This window comes from Myxine glutinosa, chromosome 13 (genome assembly GCF_964187855.1).
Source record: "Myxine glutinosa chromosome 13, kmMyxGlut1.1, whole genome shotgun sequence".
Taxonomy (NCBI): Eukaryota; Metazoa; Chordata; class Myxini; order Myxiniformes; family Myxinidae; genus Myxine; species Myxine glutinosa.
Genome location: NC_136273.1, coordinates 31,876,844 through 31,901,448, shown reverse-complemented (window position 1 = coordinate 31,901,448; position 24,605 = coordinate 31,876,844). Strand labels below are relative to the sequence as shown.

General features: G+C 47.0%; 1 protein-coding gene across 1 annotated transcript in view; it reads left to right on the top strand.

The window, feature by feature from the left end:
• Nucleotides 1-18,579, top strand: part of DCTD (dCMP deaminase) — a 30,137-nt gene extending 11,558 nt beyond the window's left edge. Inside the window, exons 3-6 of the mRNA XM_068134145.2 lie at nt 9,337-9,472; nt 15,503-15,619; nt 15,709-15,805; nt 18,086-18,579. Coding sequence (XP_067990246.1) covers nt 9,337-9,472; nt 15,503-15,619; nt 15,709-15,805; nt 18,086-18,239 — 504 coding nt within the window. The 3' untranslated portion in view covers nt 18,240-18,579. The remainder of the gene's footprint in view (nt 1-9,336; nt 9,473-15,502; nt 15,620-15,708; nt 15,806-18,085) is intronic.
• Nucleotides 18,580-24,605: the final 6,026 nt, after the last annotated feature.

Genomic DNA, 24,605 nt, shown 5'->3' with positions numbered 1-24,605 from the left:
CCTCCTAACCAATCAAATTTGCCATTTTCAACTCTCATCACAATTTGCCATCTCCAACTCAACATCAAAATTTGCCATTACCAATTCATCATCAGTCCCTCCTAGGGAGGGAGAGATGGAATCACCCCAATGTCTCATCCACGTCGTGATGCGTCTCACCAATCCACACAGCAATTCTCATTTCCTGCACACAGAACAAAGAAAACACAGGTGTGGAGTCCTCATCATCACCACAGGTAAGTGGCTGCGTATGGTGCGGCAGGTTCATCAATCCTAACTATTTCCTAAATGACTTTAACAACTTTACACTACCCGGGGTCTTTCTCCGGCCAAACCATTGGCCCTCTTCCACTATGGGTTCTAAAAACCAATTCCCATTGACCAAACTGTGGTGCTTTTCAATTTGGGGTCTCACTCCCCCGATTCATCTCCCGGTGCCCTCGCACAATTTCTGGGCCGCGACGTGTACCTCTCCCAGCGGGTCTACCCACCTGCACACCCCCACCACTGCAGTTGCCTCCGAGCTTACCTGCTCCTTACCCTAACCTAACTACCTGGGGACGGCCCTCTGGCGCTCTCCCCACTCGGTGCCCTCTCTGGCACTGGGCTGCCCGATCCACACCCGGGATCCTCAGGCACCCACTCACAACTACCGGCTCCCAGAGCCCACCTGCGGCCTCACATGGCCGACATCCTCACAGTGGTGGAGTGCCCAACCAACTACACGCACTAACAGGCTACACGCCCAGCCATTTCCACGACACTAATGCACCCATCCACAATACCATTCTGCAACCGCACCACAAATGCCAATATCCAACCACAATTTACCTATATCCCCTCTACCTAACACTTACACTACCCGCCCCGGGTACTCGTGAAAGGGGTCCACTCTTCCCCCATCCACACCTTCGCACCATGCACACCACTCCGTACCACTTACTCCAACTCTCTCCACACCACTCATTCTCTGCTCCATATATTCCACACACCTGTACTTGCACACCTGTGCTCTCATACTTGGTGCCACCTGCACCCTTCTCTCCCCAAGCGCATTCGCGCTGATCCACAACACTCACTACTCACACACTGCTCCACACACCTGTCCAGTTGCACACCTGTGCAATCACACCTGTTCCATTCTCACACACATGGCATCATCTCAGCTAACTACTCCCTTCTGAAACTTGCGCTTCCCAGTCGTCCCTTTAACTATTGCGCTCCCTCGTCATTATAATCCACACTAATCTACCTGCGTCCCCACTACAGGTATCAGTCACTAACTAAACTTAACGTTACCTAATGTCATCTTCTAGGGCCCTAACAATATAACCTAACCCACCCGGGCTAGTTTTCACCGCCATACACCCCATAATCTATTGCTCCTTTGCCCCCACATGGGAAGGGTGGCAGGGATGCCCCCCTTACCCACCGGGCCCATTGCTCACTACCAATTTTGCACATCAAATTTCAACAAATTAAAAATTTGCCAATCACTACCCATCATCTGCCAATCACTACTGCCAATCCCTTGCCAATCATCAAATTTTGTTTTTCTCTAATTTTGGGTCCAAAACACTAACCTCATCACACAGTCTACTCACTACTGCCTCTCGGTGCGCCAATTCCCGTCCAAAGCCTGGCTTCGTAAAGCCAAGCCATGAATGCGGGTTGTTTGGTGCCAGCGGCTGGATGCGTCCGGCACTCGGTGCAGGGACGGGGGCTTACCCGGGCCGAGATCCCACGCACCATCTCGGCGTGGAGCCATCCAATGTCCCGATCTCGACCTGCCGGACTGCCTCAACAAAAAGTGGTCGCCATGACGACCCTTTCTATCGGGCTGCCCGCTCCGCCTAGTGGAGCACGGACGCGGCCGTTCAAAGCGAGGCCCAGCACGCACCGAGGGCCCGCTTCGGCTAAAAGTCGACCTAACCTCTAACCTGGTTACCGTCGATGCTTCACCTGGGTTCTTACACGCATACGCTACCCCTCTCGTGCTCCTACATCCAGCCGTCTCCATGCTCCTCGTACCTTTCCTTACACACCCAGGTACTCTCATTCCACTCACAGCCTTGGTCACACACCTGACCACCGAACACTTTGGCACACATTCGTCGCTCGCACACCTCACCAACACACCTCTTCGCGCCCCCTCCTCGGTCACCTCCTCTGTGACAATCACAGGTGTGCTCTCATTCGCACACCCAACCACGTGCCTCACTACCAATTCCAGCGTGCATTCCCACACACGCTCTACCATTCCAGGTGTGCATCCTTCCATCCCAGGTGTACATCCTCGCTCACCTGTCACAACTAACTCACGCTCCGTGTCACTCTCACTACTTTCACCTCCATTCTTGACAGCGCACTCACCCTTACTCTTGACAGCGCACTCTTTCCCCATGCACCTGTCCGTCACACACCTTTCTCGCACACCCTCTCCCGTTACCTCCTCTGTAACACTCACCACAGGCGTGCACTCTTCCTTACTTTTGACAGCGCACTCTTTCCCCATGCACCTGTCCGTCACACACCTTTCTCGCACACACTCTTGCGCACACTCTCCCGTCACACCCTCTGTAACACTCACCACACCGCGCTTCCATGTGCTCCCTCGCACACGCGCTACGACCGACTCATTCTCGCCAGCACCCTCACTCCTTGGCACGCACTTTTTCCTCACACACCCCAGAGTCGGACTTTCTCGCACACCTCCTTTTTCGCACACCAGACCTGTCGCACACTTCACAAATGGCCTCTCACGAACACCCGGGTCCATCTCGACCCCCAAGCTTCTTAAATCCCCTGGCGCATCATACGCACGACCATATTGGTCACCACTTACACCGGGTCCTCTTCCTCTTCGCTTCTCCTCCATCACCTGCGAATCCCTCATCCGGTTAATGAGCACATCATCACGATCCGAACACAGACTTTGGACCAATTCTTTTACTTCCTCCTTTATCTCTTTCTTATCCTCTCTCCGTCGCTTCTTAATTTCGCTCACCCCTTCTTCCACTTCTTCTAATTTCTGCTTCACCTCCTTCATCTCTTCGTGCGCCCCTTTAAGTTCTTCCTCTAACTCCACTTTATTTTTTTCTATGTGCTCCCGCACCTCCCGCTCTTTAACCTCCATCACCTCTACCACCTTGTCCATTTTCCTCGTCAGGTCCTCATGTACCGTCTGACACTCTTTTTTAATTACCCCTACGTCCTTTTTCATCTCCTTCTGTGTCGATTTTAAACCCTCTATTACCGCTGTGTTCTTCTTTACCTGGTCCCCCAACTCCTTTTGTCCCACTGTCAGTTGTTCTACTCCCAGCGTCAACTCCTCTATACCCCCTTGCAATTTTACAGTCCCCTTTCTCACCTCATTCTCCATGCGCTCCTTACAGTGCCTCACCTCCTCGCGCACTCCTCCGACCTCCTCACTCACTCCTCTTCTGATCTCCTCTCCCATCACTTGCATCTCCTGCCCAGATGCCACCCTCATCTGCTCCATTTCCTCCCTGTGAGCATCCAGTTTGGTTTCTACCCCTATTCTGACCCCCTCTATCTGCTGCCCCATTTGGTTAACTTCCCTTTCCGCTTGGTCCCTCATGTCCCTCAATTTGCCTTCCATCCTGTTTTCTAACCCCTCTAACCCATTTTTCACTCCTTCTATCTGATTCTCCTGGGCAGCCATTCTATTTTCTACCCCCATTAACCCATTTTTCACCTCTTTTATCCCGTTGTCTAACCCCTCAAAATTATTGTCTAACTTCCCAAATTTCTTGTCTAACTCCTTAAAATTATTGTCTAACTTCCCTAATTTCTTGTCTAACTCCTTAAAATTATTGTCTAACCCCTCACTGGTACCCCTCGCTTCGTCCCTCATTACCCCCATTTGGTTTCCCATTACCCCCATTTGGCCCTCCAATCGCTCACTCTGAGCATCCATCCGGTTCCCCATTTGTTCCATAAGGGCCCTCATTTGCAGGAGGAAAAGGTTCGAATCCACCAGGGGCGCTGCCACGGTCGCGGTCGCCGTGACCAGCGAGGCGCCATTTTGTGCGTCTGCTACCCTCGCTGCTTCGCTCTCCTCACGTCCCTCAATTTGGTCCTGGACCGACCCTGCCTCACTCTCCTCTAACGGAACCCAGCCGACTTGGTCTGCCATAGCGCGACTTTCAAAATTCGGGTTTTTATTTTCGTAAAACAAATTCAAATTTCGCCGTTATAATTTCGAGCGGGAAACGCGCTCCGGATCGAATTCTACCTCCCCAACACCAATTGTTACCCTAGTGGTACAATTGGTGTTCCAAAATTTGGGCCTAATAAATTTAGTCCCAGGTCCGAATCCGACACTCCTGACACCAATTGTTACAGACACGACTTTGATGTTATGGTGGGCCGAGCGGAATGGCCGCCGTGTCCGCACAAGTTACCCGATTATACTCGAACCTTGTCCGAGTCGCGCTATGCTAGGTCAATGAAGGAAAAGGACACAACGGCTGGGATTCAAATGACACGACACCAAGGGTTCAGTTCTCAAGACCTCCGGAGGAGGTTATATTAGGGCGGAAGGTCAGATTACAACGACAAGAGGGACAGCATAGAAAGGCAGGCACTTAGACACACTCTTATAATAGCCCCGACAGACGACAGATAAACAGGACAAAAACTGACTCACACGGGGATTGATGGCAAGGAAAGCGGGTATCGATGGCTCAAGGTGCACTCTTGGCTCAAGGACAAATCGACCCGGTCCGGTCCAATGATGCGGGGAGGTCGCTCTCAGCGCTGGAAGGTCGCGACTTGTCTTCTTCAGTCGGGGGCGCATCTGACGTCACGTCCGGTAAGTGGCCGCGCATATCCGGCGGGGAGTGACACGCCCTCGGCTCGTTAGCTTCGCCCCAGATGGAATCGGCCCGTTGCTTCTCATTGGGTGCGTGCGGGGGGGGGGGGGGGGTTACCGGCTCCGCCCTTGACGAGGGGCTGACAAGGAGCCCCTTCGTGGTAACCCCGTCGGAGCGCATGGTCAATGGCGGCTAACCGAGCCGGTGTGAGGACGCACACTCCCCCGCGCCGCGCCGTTGTTGTAGTTGTTGTAGTTGTTGTTGTTGTTGTAGTTGTTGTTTGGGGAAGAAGATGGGAGGAGGTATGGGAAGGTCCTAAACTCACTACTGGTGCCATATAATCACATTCTGGTGCAACGAAGAGTCAGAATTAATGGAAACGAGTCCTTAACTGACATAGACTAAGAATAACTAGCAAGATGTCCGAAAGTTGTCTACGTGAGATGCGGTGGACCTGGGCACGACATTTAATGGGGGAAAAAGGGGAAGGTCGGTTCTACAGAGTGTTATTTACAGGCAATGGGACTAGGGAATGGGGGATTGGGGATATAATAGTTGGGGAGTATTGGGGAAATAGGGGAGTATTTACAAGCGGATATTGAGGCCAAGTCCCATATCCGCAACAATATGTATTTATATATATATATATATATATATATATATATATACATATATATATATATATATATATATATATATATATATATATATATATATATATATATATATATATATATATATATATATATATATATATAGGTACACACACACCCAGACACAAGATGGCGGCGGCGAGAGACGCGGCATTACTTGCCGGTCGTGCCACCTCCCTCACCTGAGACGAGAGGACCAGGAGCTGTGTCAAATAAATTGGTTTCGAAGGCAGTAAAGACTGGCCTCAAGACGGCAGCTTTGATGGGACAAGATGGTGGTTGGTGTCATTTGGGTGGCTTGGCTCTGGAGTTTAATGGGACTTTGTTGGCCCTGTGCAGCCTGATGGGAAGGCCTGGGCCTTGACAGACCTCCTCCTGTAGAGTTCCGTCCGTTGACGATGTGAGAGAGCGAGGTGAGATCGAGGTTTCGTGCTGTGTGCGGCGGCTTCAGAGTGCACGGCAGCTTTGATGGAACGGAGGGCTATGCAAGGGCAACCAGAGGTCGTGTGGATCGTCTGAGATGCGGCCTGGTTTGGCGGGTTGCTGCGTTTCTCCGACTTCATCATGCTGGGAGCGAGGGCCAGGGATTTGGCGACTCCCTTTAACTTTGTCATGTTATACCTGCAGGGAGCCGTGCTCCGTGAGATACAGTAACGTGCTGAAAACAGCAGCTTCGTGGGCGGCTTTGGTGGGGGAAGGTGGAGGCGCCCGTGGCTTAATGGGTTTTGCCGACTCTAACCTCTCGAGGAGGGCATGCATGCGCGCGCACAGGGAGGTTGCCTGAGATTTGGTAAGTCAGAGTGGAAGGGGGCCTGAGATTTGGCGGAACCAAGTAGAACAGGGGTTCCCAACCTGGAGGGTGGGCTGGGGAGTGGAGAAGCCTTGGGAGAACTTGGTAGCCTTGGGAGAAGGGAACATTACCAAAACTTTCATTTCGCTGATACCTAGAACACACAACATAATGTTGTGCCGGTGGAGTTGGCTATAGTTTTCGCTCGCTCTTTTTGATGTGTTGCCGATATGAGATGATCATAGTCTATTTCCGGGTTTTTGTATTTACAGATCTGAAGCAATGGCTAAAAGGCGCAAATACTCGGAAGACTACCTCAACATTGGTTTCACCACAGTACTCGCCAACAACGGCGTCGAGAAACCACAATGCGTCTTGTGCCATGTTGTCCTGAGTGCGGAGTCGATGAAACCTTCGAAACTCAAGCGTCACCTAGAGACGAAGCATCCGGAACACGCAGAGAAGGATTTGGAGTTCTTCAAACGCCATGAGCTTCTTCTCAAACGTCAAAAGCTCGATGCTAGTTGGTCTTTTCAGCAACATAGTGCAGCAGCAGTGGAGGCGTCATATGAAGTTGCGTTGGAAATTGCCAAACACAAAAAGCCTCACACCATTGGAGAGACACTTATCAAACCCTGCATGTTGAAGATGGTGAAGCTCGTTCTCGGGGAAGCCAGCGCGAAGAAGATGCAGCAAGTATCTTTGTCAAATAATACTCTTCAGAGGCGTATTTCTCATATGTCTATGGATGTGAAAGAGCAGGTTTTGGATGAAATCAAAGATTCTCCGCTGTTCTCCTTTCAACTCGACGAATCAACGGATGTGAGTTCATGTTCTCAGCTGCTTGTCTTCATGAGGTACATTCATTCAGACGACATCAAAGAAGAATTCCTCTTCTGTAGTGCACTTGAAACCACTACAAAAGCTGTTGACGTCATGCAAAAGGTCTCTACCTTTTTTCATACCGAAGGTCTGCAATGGGGAAACGTGTGCGGGGTTTGTATGGACGGAGCACCAGCTATGCTAGGATCGAAGTCAGGATTCCAGACAAGAGTGAAGGAGCTGGCTCCCCAAGCTAAGGGCATCCACTGCATGATCCACTGATATACTCTCGCCAGTAAGACGCTTCCTGCCGCTCTGTGGGAAGTGCTCGATTCTGTGATCAAAATTGTGAATTACGTGAAGGCTGGGGCACTCAACACTCATCTATTCAAAGAACTCTGCAAAGACATGGATGCTGACCATGAGGTCCTTCTCTTCTACACGGCTGTACGCTGGTTGTCACGAGGGAATGTTGTGAAACGTGTCTTCGAGCTGAAAGACGAAATCAGGTTCTTTCTGGAAGTGCAAGAAAAGAGAGATCTTCTGGCTCACTTCAATGATGAAACGTGGAATAAACGGGTTGCGTACTTGGCGGACATTTTCGACCAGCTGAACAAGCTGAATTTGAAATTTCAGGGAAGGGAAACGCACGTTCTCATATTTCAAGACGATCTACGGGCCTTCATATCCAAACTGCAGAACTGGCGTCGGAAAGTCAATCTTGGGAACATCGCCATGTTTGAAAAACTATGCGGAGTGAGGGATGAGTCTGAGGGTGAACTACATCAGTTCCTGAAGGATGAGATTACCGGACACCTTGAGTCCCTAGAAAAGGAATTCCAGCGATACTTCCCTGAGCTCACAGGAGAAGAGGTGGCACTGGTTAGAAACCCTTTCTCTGCTACACTTGACGTATTCAGCCTCCCCGACGAAGTCCAAGATGAATTCTTGGATCTACGGAACGACTCTCCGGCGCATGACCTGTTCCAGGAGAAATCGGTGACTCAATTCTGGTGCGCTATGCATCAATCATATTCCAAAGTCAGCATGCTGGCCTTGCGTGTTCTTCTTCCATTTGCCTCCACCTACCTCTGCGAGGCCGGATTATCTACCCTCGTCCACATCAAAACGAAGACCAGGAACAGATTGGATGTCGAGGATGACATGAGATTGGCTCTTCCAAACACCCCGCCACGAATTCCAAGACTCGCTGCTCAGATGCAACCCCAACCATCCCACTAGCTAGGTTGGAGAGATGATGATATGTTAGTGATGACGATCATGGATTGTGTGACGATGGATGGCAGTGAGAAAAAATGATGAGCTTGGTTTGACTAACTAACTAAAATTACCCGAATTTTATAATGTGCAAGGAATATTGTAATAAAATTTGTAAAAATTGATGAATTAATGATTGTTTTCTCTTTCTTCCCTTTTCCTTCTCAGAAAAATTTGTAAAACTGAAACGGCTGATGGCAGGGGGGTCGCGTATGTTTTGGGGTTTTGAGAAAGGGGTCGCGAGTACAAAAAGGTTCGGAACCACTGAAGTAGAACAAAGGACTGACATTTGGCAGACCCTAGTGGAAGGCAGAGATTTGGCGGAGCTGAGTGGAATGGGGGTCTGAGACACGCACACGTGCATGGGTCATGATTTGCACGTACACATGCATGGTTATGGTTTATATGCATGTTTGGCTTTGGTTGTGCTTTTGGTTTTGTTTTGGCATGTTGTTGTTTTTTGTGACATTATATGTTGTGTATTGCATACACACATATTATTTTTGTGCATTATGTAAATACATCCATATTGTGATGGATACACACATGTTTTTATGTGACATGTTCTACAGTGGTATATTGTTTACACCTGGCTTGCGCGTGACATATTGCACATATTTTGTGCACACACACACAAACACACATGCACACTCTGCGGTGCGGCTCATCAGGGGACTTGTACATGCACATTAGGAGACCTCACTTAATTACTGTGAATTGCAAGAACATTCCATAAAAGCAAGTCTCAATTTTGTGTTTTAGTCGGGGATTCCAGCACCAGTTCAGATGGGAACATTGAACAGGACAGATTGTACTCGTGTAAATCTCTTGCGATTTAGTTTGTAACTATCTGTGTTTTCCAACCATGAATATCTTCCAGGCCACATGGGAATCCTGCACCACAAAGGGACGTGGTCATTCATCCACTGTGCCATGAGATATTATGTGTGCACAGGTTGGTGCATGCATCGTGAATAATGAGCGCAGGATCGTGGGAGTTGGCTACAACGGTATGCCCAATGGCTGCAGTGACGATGACCTGCCATGGCGGCGCTCTGCGCCTGATCGCCTCGACACCAAGTACCCCTACGGTAATTAAAACGTCTCGAAAATCACAGATAATGTGATGTAGAACGATGGCAACTCTGTCTTCCTTCTGATGACTCCAATGCAGTATTGGTTTCTCCGTTTGATTACGCTTGTACCATATCCTGATGCTGCGTGGATTGTGCTTCCCCGATGACGGACCACTGGTAGCTTGCACCTGTTGCTGCGTTTGAGCCTTGGGAGTAACTGCTGAAATATATTTATCTGTGATCTTTCCGATCTCTGTTCTGTCTGTTTTCTGTTATTAAATCTGTTTCTTTCATATTTTTTTCTAGTTTTTCACATTTCTCTTTATTCATTCTAATTTTTGCTTTTTCTTCATTTCTCTCTTTCTTTATCTGTTTGCCTAAGTAGAAATTAATTTGTGCATAACGTTTTCTGTAAGACTCACTTGGCTGCGCCTGGGTGGGTTTGAGGGTTGTGGAGTAGCGGACTAGCGGCTGAAACCCGAATCCTATCCACGTTCCTTTTGATGACTCCATCTTTGCTCTTTTCCTCTTCGGGTTTCTAATAACTCAAATGCAGTATGTATTTGGTTTTCCGTTTGATTTGAAAGTCATTATCAATCAGTTTTTCTCGAAGATCCCACGTTGTATTTCGCGAAGAGGAGATAGGCTATTACCGGCACCCTTGCGAAATTCCATCTCTAACCCACAGGAGGTATTGCATCAGGGGCACAGCTGTACCCCCATCACATTATGCTATCTACAGTCATGTGGTGCTGCATATGAATAAGAAGTTGCTGGGAGTTCATCCCAAAGTGTCCTGGTGGGTGAGTTATCGCTGGTACCATGGAGAAATTCCAAATTCCTGCTCAAACATGTGGGGGGTGGGGGGGGGGGGGGGGGGACGACGACTGCCATCCACAGCAAATGATGCTATCTGTAGCCATGTGTTGTATATGAAAGAAGTTTCTCTCTGTGGTCAGAGGGATGTTGGGTGGCACTGCGCGAAAAGCAGGGTGAGGCATTCGGGTGCGTACGTCTGGCATACAGTGCATTCAGAAAGTATTCAGACCCCTTCACTTTTTTCACATTTTGATATGTTGCAGCCTAATGCTGAAATCGTTTAATTTCATTTTTCCCTCATCAATCTACACGCAATACCCCATAATGACAAAGAGAGAACAGGATTTTAGAAAGTTTTACAAATTTATTAAAAAGAAAAAACTGAAATATCACATTTACATAAGTATTCATACCCTTTGCTATGACACTTGAAATTTAGCTCAGGTGCCTCCCATTTCTCTTGATCATCTTTGACATGTTTCTACACCTTGATTGGAGTCCACCTGTGGTAAATTCAATTGATTGGACATGATTTGGAAAGGCACACACCTGTGTTTATAAGGTCTTACAGCTGACGATGCATATCAGAGCAAAAACCAAGCCATGAGGTCGAAGGAACTGCCTGCAGAGCTCAGAGACAGGATTGTGTCGAGGCACAGATCTGGGGAAGCCTACAAAAAAATTTCTGCTGCATTGAAGGTTCCCAAGAGCACAGTGGCCTCCATAATTATTAAATGGAAGAAGTTTGGAACAACCAAGACTCTTCCTCGAGCTGGCCGCCCGGCCAAACTGAGCAATCGGGGGAGAAGGGCCTTGGTAATAGAGGTGACCAAGAACCCGATGGTCACTCTGGCTGAGCTCCAGAGATCCTGTGTGGAGATGGGAGAAACTTCCAGAAGTACAACCATCACTGCAACACTCCACCGATCTGGGCTTTATGGCAGAGTGGCCAGACGGAAGCCTCTCCTCAGTGAAAGACACATGAAAGCCCACTTGGAGTTTGCAAAAAAGCACCTGAAGGACTCTCAGACTGAGAAACAAGATTCTGTGGTCTGATGAAACCAAGATTGAACTGTTTGGCCTCAATTCTAAGCGTCATGTCTGGAGGAAACCAGGCACCGCTCATCACCTCCCCAATAACATCCCAACGGTGAAGCATGGTGGTGGCAGCATCATGCTGTGGGGGTGTTTTTCAGCCTCAGGGACTGGGGGACTGGTCAGGGTTGAGGGAACAATGAACGGAGCAAAGTACAGAGATATCCTGAATGAAAACCTGAAACAGAGCGCTCAGGACGTCAGACCTGGCCGAAGGTTCACCTTCCAACAGGACAATGACCCTAAGCACACAGCCAAGACAACGCAGGAGTGGCTTAGGGACAACCCTGTGAAGGTCCTTGAGTGGCCCAGCCAGAGCCCTGACTTGAACCCAATCGAACATCTCTGGAGAGACCTGAAAATGGCTGTCCACTGACGGTCCCCATCCAACCTGACAGAGCTTGAGAGGATCTGCAGAGAAGAATGGCAGAAAATGCCCAAATCCTGGTGTGCAAAGCTTGTCACGTCATACCCAAGACGTCATACCCAAGAAGACTCGAGGCTGTCATCGCTGCCAAATGTGCTTCAACTAAGTACTGAGTTAAGGGTCTGAATACTGTTGCGGTTTTAGAACCCCTCACTTGTAAATAATTCTTGTAAATAATTCTCCTCATTTAATAAGGTCGCACCCATAGTTAGTCCACGAGCAACACGTAGGACACCATAGGACTTTAGTTGTTTCCTTAGTCTGTGTTTAGGTAAGGCTGTGTTCCCAATAGTTGCATCTGCGTTGTATTAATTAAATAAGATAGGTCCTTTTCAATTCCATTCATTTTGCGGCTTGACTCTCTCCAAATTGTGGTACGCGCCTTGCCAGCAGCGTTCGCTCGCCCCGTCCGCCATTACGCACACGGTCAAGCCAGAGAAGAAGGGGGCGGAGCGCCCAGAACGAGGCGTAACCCTGTCATCAACCCGTCAGGGGCGGAGCCGGTGAGCCCTCGCTAACCAACCAGGGCTGAGGTGAGCTCACCGGTGGGCGGAGTGCGAGAATACGCGGCTTGATTTCAAAGCGCCCGATATAAGCGCAAGCACGGCGCCTTTAGACAGAAGAAAAGAGAGACAGGGCACGCAATAGAAGAGAAGAGAGAGAGGGCACGCAATAGAAGAGAAGAGAGAGAGAGGGCACGCAATAGAAGAGAAGAGAGAGAGAACTGCGCAGGGGACTGTCGATTGCATCATCATTACAGACCGCGGAGGTTGGGCGAGCGAGCAGATTGCATCATAACGGACTGCGCCACGAGCCATTAATTGCGTCCGATCGCGCGCCAACGGTACGCGCTCGCTGCTGCCCGGGTTCTCGCCACGGTACGAGTTAACACCTGGAGCCGGAACTCAACGCCGACCATCTGCCTGGACCTTCCTTCCCCGACCATCTGCCTGGACCTTCTCCTCCTACCACTACCCTCCCGTGTAAGTCTGTTTGTTCGTCCTGGGGTTAAGTAAGACTGTATAGGTAAGCTTGCCCTGTGTCTGCTTCTTCTTCTTCTTCTTGTATATTCTTTCCCTTTCGTTTCCTCTTTGGGTTTCTTGTACATAATTAATAAATCATATTTGTTCTTCCTTTACTTTGGTTTCCTCTATTCGATCGTCTTCATCCTTTCTCTCCATTGAGTACCTGTGGCACGATTTCGGAACCGCTTTAATCGGGTTTAGTCTTCTTGATAACGGCTTGAACCGCGGATTGCTAACCGCTCGGCATTTACCATCATATCCGTGGTTCGAGCGGAAATTATCTCCCTGCTTTGCGGTCGGATTGGCATTCAGGTATTTGGGACTCCATTGACCAATCACCCTGGCCAATCTCGACCGGAAAGGAGCGTTATAATTTCCAGGATCGGGGGGACGGCCAGCTCAAAAGACATGGATTAACCCCCCCCTTGGCAAGGGGAGCGCCGACCCCGAATCCGCAACAATACTTATGTCAATGTGATATTTCAGTTTTTTTATTTTTAATAAATTTGCAAAACTTTCTAAAATCCTGTTTTCTCTTTGTCATTATGGGGTATTGAGTGTAGATTGATGAGGGAAAAAATGAATTTAAACGATTTCAGCATAAGGCTGCAACATAACAAAATGTGAAAAAAGTGAAGGGGTCTGAATACTTTCTGAATGCACTGTATGTGTGACGTGTGTGTCTGCATTTTAAACAATCATTTTCTCGGCAACTGTTGGTCCAATTGACACGACATTTTGACCATAGGAGTGCCTCCGGTATAATTTTTTAAATGATAATTATGACGTCATAGATCACGTGGTACAGGTGCCATTTTGGAAAAAATCGAAAAATGTTGCACCGCTACTGAAACCGCTCCATGGAAAGAATTGAAACGTGGCTCATTGTAAAGAACTCTGCATGGGGAATAAGTGTTGTTTACCATGACATCATTGGTGCCTTAATTATGATGTCATAATTTGACAGGGCCAACGCTTAGTCCGATCAGTTTTAAATTTATTGAGCGTGATCTACTCGACAATTATATTAGAGAATGTAAATTGATGATGTTATCACTCACGTGGTCTGGCAGCCATATTTGATCAAAGAAAACATCCCTTCAAAAACAGAAGAGTTGCCTCGCACCAAGTTGACTGCACAGAGTAAGTATTCTCAGAATACCATCTGGCTATCGTTGTCATTCTGGTAGCCATTCCAATAAGTTGCATGCCACGTTGATGGCTCGTTTTGTGACCAAAAAAAACTTCGTGTTGTGACTTCAAAATGAATTACAAGCATTGGTTAGTGTGTTCTGTTGGCAAGCATATTGCTATCGCTTGCCAAGCGGCTTGTTTGACTAAAAGTGCTCAAGCAAGCACTCAAACGGAACAGAGTGCTCGGCTATGCTTAACATCATGGTGGTCTGCATGTCAAAAATGCTTTCGTGGAACTCAAACAAATCCTGGTCAGGCTGTCATTTTCAGTTTTACTTTAGTTATTGTGACAATTTCCTCAAACAAACTAGTTGTGTTAGCAGCGGCTACATAGTACGAGGAAGAGGGAAAGAAAGATAAAGAAATGGGGATTCAGAGGTTATAAAAATGAGAGGTTATATATTTCTAAACAGAAAATATAAAGACAGTTCTCTGTTGCCTATACACCACCTGAATTCAATTTATTTAGGCTGATTGAAAAAAATTACAATTTTCATGATTTGAATTAATTTGAAGCAACTTTTACTTTAAAATTCCTTCTCGCCGGGGAACGTTTCCGTGTTTCGAGGTGGGACAGAAAGACAGCATTCTCCTGTTATGTTAAACGGAATCTATACACTGTATATAACCGATTGTTTGTGTAAGATTTCTTTAGACACCGGCGGGCATATTGGCACGAGTGTTGACGCAGGGTGGCCTACTCTTGCGAAAGACTAAGGTATCTCTATTGACCACCATGGACAATCCCTGCAATCCGTAATTCTACGACTGCAAAAACTGCAAAAGCAGAGAACACACAGCCGATCTGGGTTTGAAATTCATGTTATGACCTGCCATAATGACACGTATGTTAAATTTTCATCTGGAACCAGCACGTTAGGTGACTTTGCTGTACTTTTATGTGAATTCCATAGACCTTTGTAGACAATGGACAAATGAACCTTAAATAGTATTTAATCCTGGGATTGCAGCATGAAGAGTCGGTGGTTCACACCACAGCTGAGTCATACATTTAAAAGGATAGAGCAGCCAGTCCCCATAGGTTGGTATCCATGGGGAGGAGGAAATTCTGACTGAGGAAATGCCCCGTGGAGTGCATTGAGAAAAGCGGCGCCATTGTTGTGACGTCACTGGTACCCAGAGTTTCCCCATGAAGTGACGGCACTTCCCCCAACCTCAGTGGCTGTGTTTGTCTCAACTACCAGTCCTGTGTTGTGTCTCATCTCTTCGTCTGTATGTCCATGTGTGTGAGGTGTGTGTGTGTGGCAGCTCCACTATGAGTCTTAGATCCTGTAAAAATGGAAAAATAAATAAATAAGAGTCCTGTACTCAAATGGGAATGCATAACAGGCCAATATTTGCTGTACAGTCTTGCTTCACGTGTCGAACAATGCATTTGGTACCAACTACTTGATTGAGCATTCCATGTTTTGAGGGTCACAAGTCATCATAACAGTTAAGTTGAGCATCTCGTGTCTTGTGCAGTGTGTCACGCCGAGATGAATGCCATTCTTAACAAGAACTGTGCCGACCTGAAAGGTTGCTCGCTTTATGTGGCGCTATTTCCATGCAACGAGTGTGCCAAGCTTATCATCCAATCAGGTTTGTAGCTTGCTGATATTGAGAAAGGCTGGTACTGGTTTGGCCTTTGCCTGCGTTTTTAACATTCACCTTCTACCACCCTCAAACAGGTATCCATGAGGTGATATACAAGTCAGACAAGTATGCTACTTCACCGGAATCTGTGGCCTCTCGGAGATTGCTTTCCAAGGCAGGTGTGCAGTTGAGGTACGTGACGGATGAGGTGCATCACGACACGTTGCGTGTAATGTTTTAGGGGAACATGTTAATTATTAATTTGATCTGAACATATTCTACTTTATCGTCAGATTTCAGACTTCATGGCAAAGGGAGACACATCGGCCAAGTTCATCAATTGAGGATTATTGCATCCAGGGTAACTTGGGATTGCCAATAAATTACTGACTAAAAGAAGGCAGCGTTGCCGAAATGTTCCAAACCAAGTTGGGGAGGAGAGGAGGTACGGGGGAGGGTGCGGCGTTAGCGTGGGGGGAGGGGGAAATGAAACATTGTGTGAATTGTCATTAACAGTTACACTGCATGACCAAATGTATGTGGACACCCGAACGTCACACATCTCATTCCAAAATCATGGGCATTAGTATGGAGTTGGTCCCCCCTTTGCTGCTACAACAGCCTCCACTCTTCTGGGAAGGCTTTCCACGAGATGTTGGAACATTGCTGTGGTGATTTGCTTCCATTCAGCCACAAGAGCATTAGTGAGGTCTGTCACTGATGTTGGGCGATTAGGCCTGGCTCGCAGTCGGCGTTCCAATTCATCCCACAGGTGTTCGATGGGCTTGAGGTCAGGGCTCTGTGCAGGCCAGTCAAGTTCTTTCACACCGATCTTGACAAACCATTTCTGTATGGACCTCGCTTTGTGCACGGGGGCAGTGTCATGCTGAAACAGGAAAGGGCCTTACCCAAACTGTTGCCACAAAACTGGAAGCACACAATCGTCTAGAATGTCATTGTATGCTGTAGCGTCAAGATTTCCCTTCACTGGAACTAAGGGGCCTAGCCCGAACCATGAAAAACAGCCTAGACCATTATTCCTCCTCCACCAAACCTTACAGTTGGCACTATGCATTTGGGCAGGTGGCGTTCTCCTGGCATCCGCCAAACTCAGATTCGTCCGTTGGACTGTTAGATGGTGAAGCATGATTCATCACTCCAGAGAACGCATTTCCACTGCTCCAGAGTCCAATGGCGGCGAGCTTTACACCACTCCAGCCAATGCTTGGCATTGTGCATGATCTTAGGCTTGTGTGCAGCTGCTCGGCCATGGAAACCCATTTCATGAAGCTCCCGACTTACAGTTTTGCTGACGCTGCTTCCAGAGGCAGTTTGGAACTCGGCAGTGAGTGTTGCAAGCGAGGACGGTCTATTTTTACGCGCCACGTACTTCAGCACTCGGTGGTCCCGTTCTGTGAGCTTGTGTGGCCTACCACTTCGCGGCTGAGCTGTTGTTCCTCCTGGACGTTTCCACTTCACAATAACCGCACTTACAGTTGACTGGGGCAGCTCTAGCAGGGCAGAAATTTGATGAACCGACTTGTTGGAAAGGTGGCATCCTATGACCGTGCCATGTTGAAAGTCACTGAGCTTTTCAGTACTGTTCTACTGCCAATGTTTGTCTATGGAGATTGCATTGGCTGTGTGCTTGATTATATATCGATACGTTACTAACATAATTGCCTTCGATCGTTGTTTTCAAAAATTTTTGTCTTCACTATTTAGAATGCCTAACTATGCCCAACATCTCTAGAAAATTTCATGACGATCAAACTAATTTTCGATCCAAAAACGCGATTTTTATTTTTGCAAAAATTGCCTTATGCACAAAAGTAGTCTCGAAATCGGCGAAGGCAATTTGACAAATTGCCTCATGTACAAAAGTAGTCTCGAAATCGGCGAAGGCAATTTGACAAATTGCCTCATGCACAAAAGTAGTCTCACAATCGGCGAAGGCAAGTTGACAAATTGCGCTGAGCACACAAGCGGTCTCAAAATAAGCGAAGGTAAATTAATTTTCAACCAAGTTGAAACAACAACGAAATGTTTGGAGCAAATTTTAAATCAAAATCATTATTTTTGAATAAAGTCTATGCCTCGGTATGAGGGAGTTCATCGTAGAAACGTTGGTTTTCTACGGGCATCACGTCTTTCAATGTCTGTAAATCCCGAAATTTACGGAGGGTGATCGGCAGAGGAGCCTGGAACAGTGGTATCCAGGACTACGGCGTCGTGTCGATGTGTTGTGGGAGCAGCGTCCATTCGTGGACGAGGAAAATTGGCGAAGGCAATTATGTTAGTAATGTATCGATATTCCTGTCAGCAATGGGTGTGGCTGAAATAGCCGAATCCACTAATTATAAGGGGTGTCCGCATACTTTTGGGCATGTAGTGTTTCTCTTGTCAGCTATTGTTTTGTTGTCTTGTACCCACTGTGCAATTCAAGCGATCCTGTTTGTGTGCATGGTGCAGGAAATTTGTTCCAAAGCGTCGTCACATTGTCATTGACTTTGAGTCCATCAACAGCTCTGCAGGGGTGGAGTCTGACCCCAAGACCTCTCACGGATCTGTCGTGACAGATGTCGAGACAGTTGCTCCTCCAGAAATTGTTGAGCAGAATGTTTAATCCAACACAACTTCATTTTTTATCAGTTATTATTTTTCTGTTCATGGTAATCATTCAATTGTGGTGATTTTGGTCCTGAGCGTATATCTCCAGTTAACATTAATTATCAGCTGAGTTTCTAATTTCTGAGAATATGGGATCAGGAAAACGTCATGCTAAACTTTCCTGGCTGCTTGCATTGTACGGAAGTATAGGATCCCACGCTACCTCTATGCAAGGCCTAAAATACAGATGGCTGCCTGCTTAAGGCGATTTGTGTTCTTCAGTGTTCAGGTGTATAATTCAATTGAAACAAAATAAAGGTTTTAAAGGTTGTAGAAATAAAAATTCTGGAAGTTTACCGCTGTTGATGCATTGTCTTATATTTAACACTTTTTACATGAGTTCTTCGTGCTTGTTGTTTGTGTCCTTCACAATGTCCTTAAAAACAGTAAGTTTCCTGCTTGGAATGATTTTTTAATTTGTTTGACTGCAAATACAATTAACTGCAAATGCAAATACAATTAAATTTCAACAATTATGTCACTTCTCTCTGTTCATGCATAATTGGGACGAATTCAAAGCCAAAGTACTGATAGACTACAGGTTCATTTTCCGATTTGTGTTCAAAATATAACGTTCAATTGAAATCAAGTTATTCCTCTGTCATAAACATGTTTGTAGACAGAAGTGGACCACTTTCGCTCTTTCACGAGCCTCGATCTTATATACAAAAAAAAAAAAAAAAAAAAAAAAAATGCTTAACCCCTATTCACCTACAAGGCCTTCATCTGCAGCTTGATGGAGTACTGCTCTCCTCTCTGGGCTGGTGCCCCTGCCTCACATCATGCTCAGCTTGATGCCATGGAAACCAAGGCCTTCCAGATCATTGGAGTCTCCCGCGATGAAGCCGAGTCGATGGGCTTATCACTTCGCTTTCACAGACACGTCGTCTGTGGTCTCTCTGTCTCTGTGTTTCGCCGACTCCTTCCTGGTCTTTCACCATCTGCTCTTTCCGTGCTTTGCCCTCCCCCCACCCTCCAAGATTCTGAAGTTTCATATGGTACACTATCAATCCCCTTTTGGTGAAACTACTTAAATACAGGATCACTGCATTGAAGCGAAGCGAGATCGAGGCCGTTTATTCCTGCTGCGTGAAACACCCTGCAACCTGTCGCAACAAAAAACTGATTTTTTTTTTTGAACGCCGGTTGCATTTTCTATCCAATGATCATGTAACTTTGTATGAAACTAGCTTTTACCATTGCATACCTTTCATAGTAATGAAAAAAACGGGAAGAGGCAGGAACTCCGAATCATTTTCCTGCAATTTTCCAGGAAAAGCTTTACCAGGAATAAACACGAGAACCACCTTTGGAGGCCATTTTTCCCCGCAGAGCAGGGGTTGGCCTTTTTCGGGCACCGTGGTCCCCTTTTTGAAGCAATGTTTTATGGCCGGATGCCCTTCCTGATGCCAACCCTGTTAGTCGCCTCTTGCAACACACAGGGAATTACCTGTGAACTGGTACTCAATTTGCCGACCTCGGAAGGATGACAGGCTGGCTGAGTCAACCCCCCTGGCGTTAATTCAGCGATTGACCGGGTTTCAAACCCAGGATCTCAAGCCGGCACCCTAACCGCTAAGCCAACACCAGGCTACCAGGAAGAAACACTAGCTTGGGCTATATTTGTTTTAAAGCTTTTTTCAACTCGAGCTTGAGAAAATTAGTCTTGCACCATCTCTCATCTCTATCATACCCGGCATGTCAGCGGTGAGGTACAATAGGCACGACTCGCAGCCATTTTGTTACTTAAACGTGTCCCCAACCTTTTCTTGAATATGTATGGACCAATTTTGTTCATATTTGGCACAAAGATGATACATGATGATATACATATGCACATCATTTTGTTTCGCGATGCGATCAAAGATGGCCGACTGGTGGCCGTTTTAGTGGTAAAAAGTGGTAGTGGTGCTGGGCCCTGTGCTTTTTCTGGTCTTTATCAATGATCTCTCCGACTCTCTGGAAAATCCTCTGTATCTCTTTGCTGATGACTCCACTCTCTGCCGCTCCATTCCTCTTCCCTCAGATCGGCAGTCTGCAGCCTCCTCACTCTCTGAAGACCTGGACAAAATCACAGACTGGTCAAACATGTCTTTCAATCCTGACAAATCTCACACTCTTACTATGTCTCTCCGAAAAGATCAACTGGACAACCCTCCCATCTACTTTCTCAACAATCCTCTCCAAGAAGTTCTGTCGCTCAAGCTTTTGGGTCTCACCATCTGCCATGATCTTTCTTGGGAAAACCACATTTCCAAGCTGGCCTCCAAAGCCAGTCGCCGACTGGGCATCCTCCGTCGTGCGAAGTCCTTCCTAGGCACACCTGAGCTCCTCACCACATACAAGGCTTTCATCCGCAGCTCAATGGAATACTGTTCTCCCCTATGGGCTGGTGCTCCTGCCTCACACCTGGCTCGGCTTCACGCTGTTGAATCCAAAGCTTTCAGAATCATTGGAATCTCCCGCGATGAAGCTATCTCTGAGGGCCTTTCACTCACTCACCGCAGGCAGGTAGGTGGTCTTTCTGTCTTCTACCGACTCCTCTCCGGCCTTGCTCCCCCAGCTCTCTCTGTGCTCTGTCCCCCAAATATTCCTACAGGTCGCACAAGATCTGCCAGCCACCCTCTGATGGTTAAACTGCCGAAATCTCGGCTCTCTGCTCACCTTCACTCTTTCATTCCTCTTTTCTCCCGCCTCTGGAACAAACTCCCACACTCACTTCAATCACACTCCTCCCTCCAGGTCTTCAAAACAGCTGTTCACCACCATCTCTTATCTTCCCCCATCCAAAACCTTGATCTTTTCTACCCCCACCAATTCACCCCAGATCCACCTTGTTTGAAATTCCAACTTCTTTCCTGGAAGTCTTGGCAGTGTCCATGTTTTATACCTCTCCCACCCCCCCCCCCCCTTCCCATGCCTCCCCCCCAAAGCCCTCTCCCTCCCACAGTTCTCTCGATGTCTCCATGTCTCTCGGTCCCTGCTCTCAAATGTTGTGTTTGTGTCCTTCCCCCTCTCTCCCCATCTTGTCTACCGCTCCCGATGTTATTTGTTTTGTGTGTCTGTTTGTCTTTCTGTGTGATTAATGTTCGCTCTTTCACGAGCCTCGATCTTGTATACAAAAAAAAAATTAAAAAAAATTAAAAAAAACAAATAAAAAAAAAACCCAATGTTGAACACATCCTCAACCATTTATTGGACATGCACTTACGGAAGTTGTTCAATCTTGGCCCACAGATAATGAATGAATGATTGCTTACATATGCACGTCATTTTCTTTCTGAGATCAGTCCAAGATGGCCGACTGGCGGTCACTTTGTTACTTAAACGTGTCCCCAACAATTTCTCGGACATGCATGGTCCGATTTTGTTCAGCAATCACTTTATTTTGTGATCTGATCAAAGATGGTAGACTGGCAGCCACATTTTAGTTGTAAAAAAAACCTGGATATTGAAAACGTCCTCAATCATTTCTCGGACATGTATTTACTGATCTTGTTCAAACTTGGCACACAGATAATGAAGCTTTACATTCTTGGGGAAAATGCCAGGGGCATAGAAAAGGACCCCTTTATATGGTATGTGCTACGTGGCAAAGTATAGAAAAGAAGGGACATTCAAAAAAAATAAATCTTGTGTGCATGCTGGACTACCCTTGTGTTCTTAGGAGGAACCAAGTAATGCTCTACAAAAGTTCATACAAAGGGGTGCCAATTTGATTCATTCAGCTAAATGAATAAATGTATTTTCAATGCAGTTACAGTCTCTTGGTTTGAAAGGGACCTCTTCGTGGTCCTTCATTTTTCTGTAAAAAATTTAAATGCCATACATAATATTAGTTTTCTATTCTATTGCAGAAGTAGGTGTACATATACAATTCATCCATCATCTCTAATTATCATCGATATTCATCATGTACATATCACGTTTGTCCAATATGTCTGCAATGTCAACACGTAATGTGCAATTATGGTGCAAGAGGGACTGGTAAAATAGGCTGCACAGCGCATGTGTACAATTCTTTAATCTTTTTTTATTTATTAAAAAAAAAAAATTGTATACAAGATCGAGGCTCGTGTAAGAGCTAACATCAATCACAAAAAAACAAACGGACACATAAAACATATTGTTGGGGATTTGGGAATTGTGTGTGTAATTTGATGTAAATTTTCCCCTTTTGTATGCTGTAAATATTCCCTGTAAATATCACCCTCCAATTGTAGTGTCAAAGATCAACGGTCGTCTGTAGTTAGGCCATCGCACACACGTAGCAAATCTATGATTTCCCTCATTAGTTATGTCCTTAGTAAATGTAGTTGAAGGTTCTGTGATCCACTAGTTCATTACGTTGCACCGAATTAAATAAGATAGATCCCTCCGACATGGCATCTTCAAAGTGCCAGGTTTATCCACTTTGCTGCATTTTGACTCTTTTAGCCACTTTGCTGCATTTCATCCCCCGTCCACTTTGCTGCATTTGACTCCATTACGCACGAGGTAACCTCGGAGAAGAAAGGCGTGTCTCCACCTCGTCATCGGGGGGGAGGAGTCAGCCAAGCGCGAGGAACAAGGCGTGGCTTTGCCAACGCCTCATCAAGAGGGGTGGGATCGGTGAGCCCTCACACGAATCAAGGCTGAGGCGAGCTCACCGAGGGGCGGATCCAATGCACGCGGGTTGATCCCAAAAAGCACGTCATAAAAGGGCAAGCGCGGGGTTTTTATAGGGGAGAAGCGGACACGAATGGTTACGTGCGCGGACTGCCTCAACGTGCTGCCCCTTGCGCTGGAGCTTGCGCCGCCTCGTGTCGTCTTGGGCCCTGCTGACTGCGGAATCGATGCGAGAAAAACCAGCATCACGCCACCGGCCCTGACACCTTCTCGAAGCGACCTCCCTGGACCGTGCCCCGTCCTACTGGCATTCAATCCAATCGGCCATTTCCCCCGTGTAAGTGTGCCCGTTTGTCCGTCTTTCATGTTGTCTTGGGGTTATAAGTAAGACTGTTCATAGATAAGTTAATAATTGCACTGTGTCTTCTGATTCTTCCATTTCCTTGTATATTACTTTGATTGCTATTCTTCCTTTAGTTGTGTGTAAATAATAATAAATCCTGTTATTCCCTACTTTGTCTTCTACTTCTTCATGCTATTTCGGTCGCTTTAGAGGTTTCCATCATTGAGTACCTGTGGCACGATTTGGCCAACGTTTAGGATCGGGTTTAGTACTGCTAATGGCTCGAACTTCGGGTTGCTAAAACCGCTCGGCAACTAGTCCATCTAAAACCGGGGTTCGAGCGGTACTTGTCTCCCTAGTCTGCGGAGGGATGGATAAAGGTATTCGGGATAAACCCTGGACCCATAACCCTGATCCGTTCCATCCCGCGGGAAAGCGTTACAAGTACCAGGACCGGGGAGATGGCCAGCTTAACAGGACAAGGGGCTAATCACCCCTTGCTAACGGGAGAGCCGTACCCCGTATCCGTAACAATCATCGGTATTCATCATGTACATATCACGTTTGTCCAATATGTCTGCAATGTCAACACGTAATGTGCAATTATGGTGCAAGAGGGACTGGTAAAATAGGCTGCACTGCGCATGTGTACAATTCTTTCATCTTTTTTTATTTATTTTAAAAAAAAAAGTTGTATACAAGATCGAGGCTCATGAAAGAGCTAACATCAATCACAAAAAAACAAACGGACACATAAAACATATAATAAAGGGAGCGGGAGACAAGATGGGGAGAGAGAGGGCAGCACACAAGTACAACAGTGGGGAACAGGGACATCGGGAGATCTGTGGGAGGGAGAGGGCTTGGGGGGGGGGAGAGAACATGCAGAGGGGGGGGGGGGGGGAGGTATAAAACACGTGGACACTGCTAGGACTTCCAGGAGAGAAGTCGGTAAGTCAAAAATTGGATCTGTGGTGAATTAACGGGGATAGAAAAGATCAAGGTTTTGGATGGGGGAAGATAAGAGATCTTCAGGCAGAGGACAGAGGCAGGAGAACAGCTGTTTTAAAGACAAGGAGGGAGGAGTGGGATTGAAGGGAGTGGGGGAGTTTATTCCAGAGGCAGGAGAAAAGAGGAATGAAGGAGTGAAGGTGAGCAGAGAGTCTTGATTTTGGCAGTTTCACCATAAGAGGGTTGCTGGCAGATCTTGTGCGACCTGAAGGAATATTTGAGGGACAGAGCACAGACAGAGCTGGGGGAGCTAGGCCGGAGAGGAGTCAGTAGAAGACAAAAAGACCACCAACCTGCCTGTGGTGAGTGAGTGAAAGGCCCTCGCAATCAGCTTCATCGCCGGAGATTCCTATGATTCTG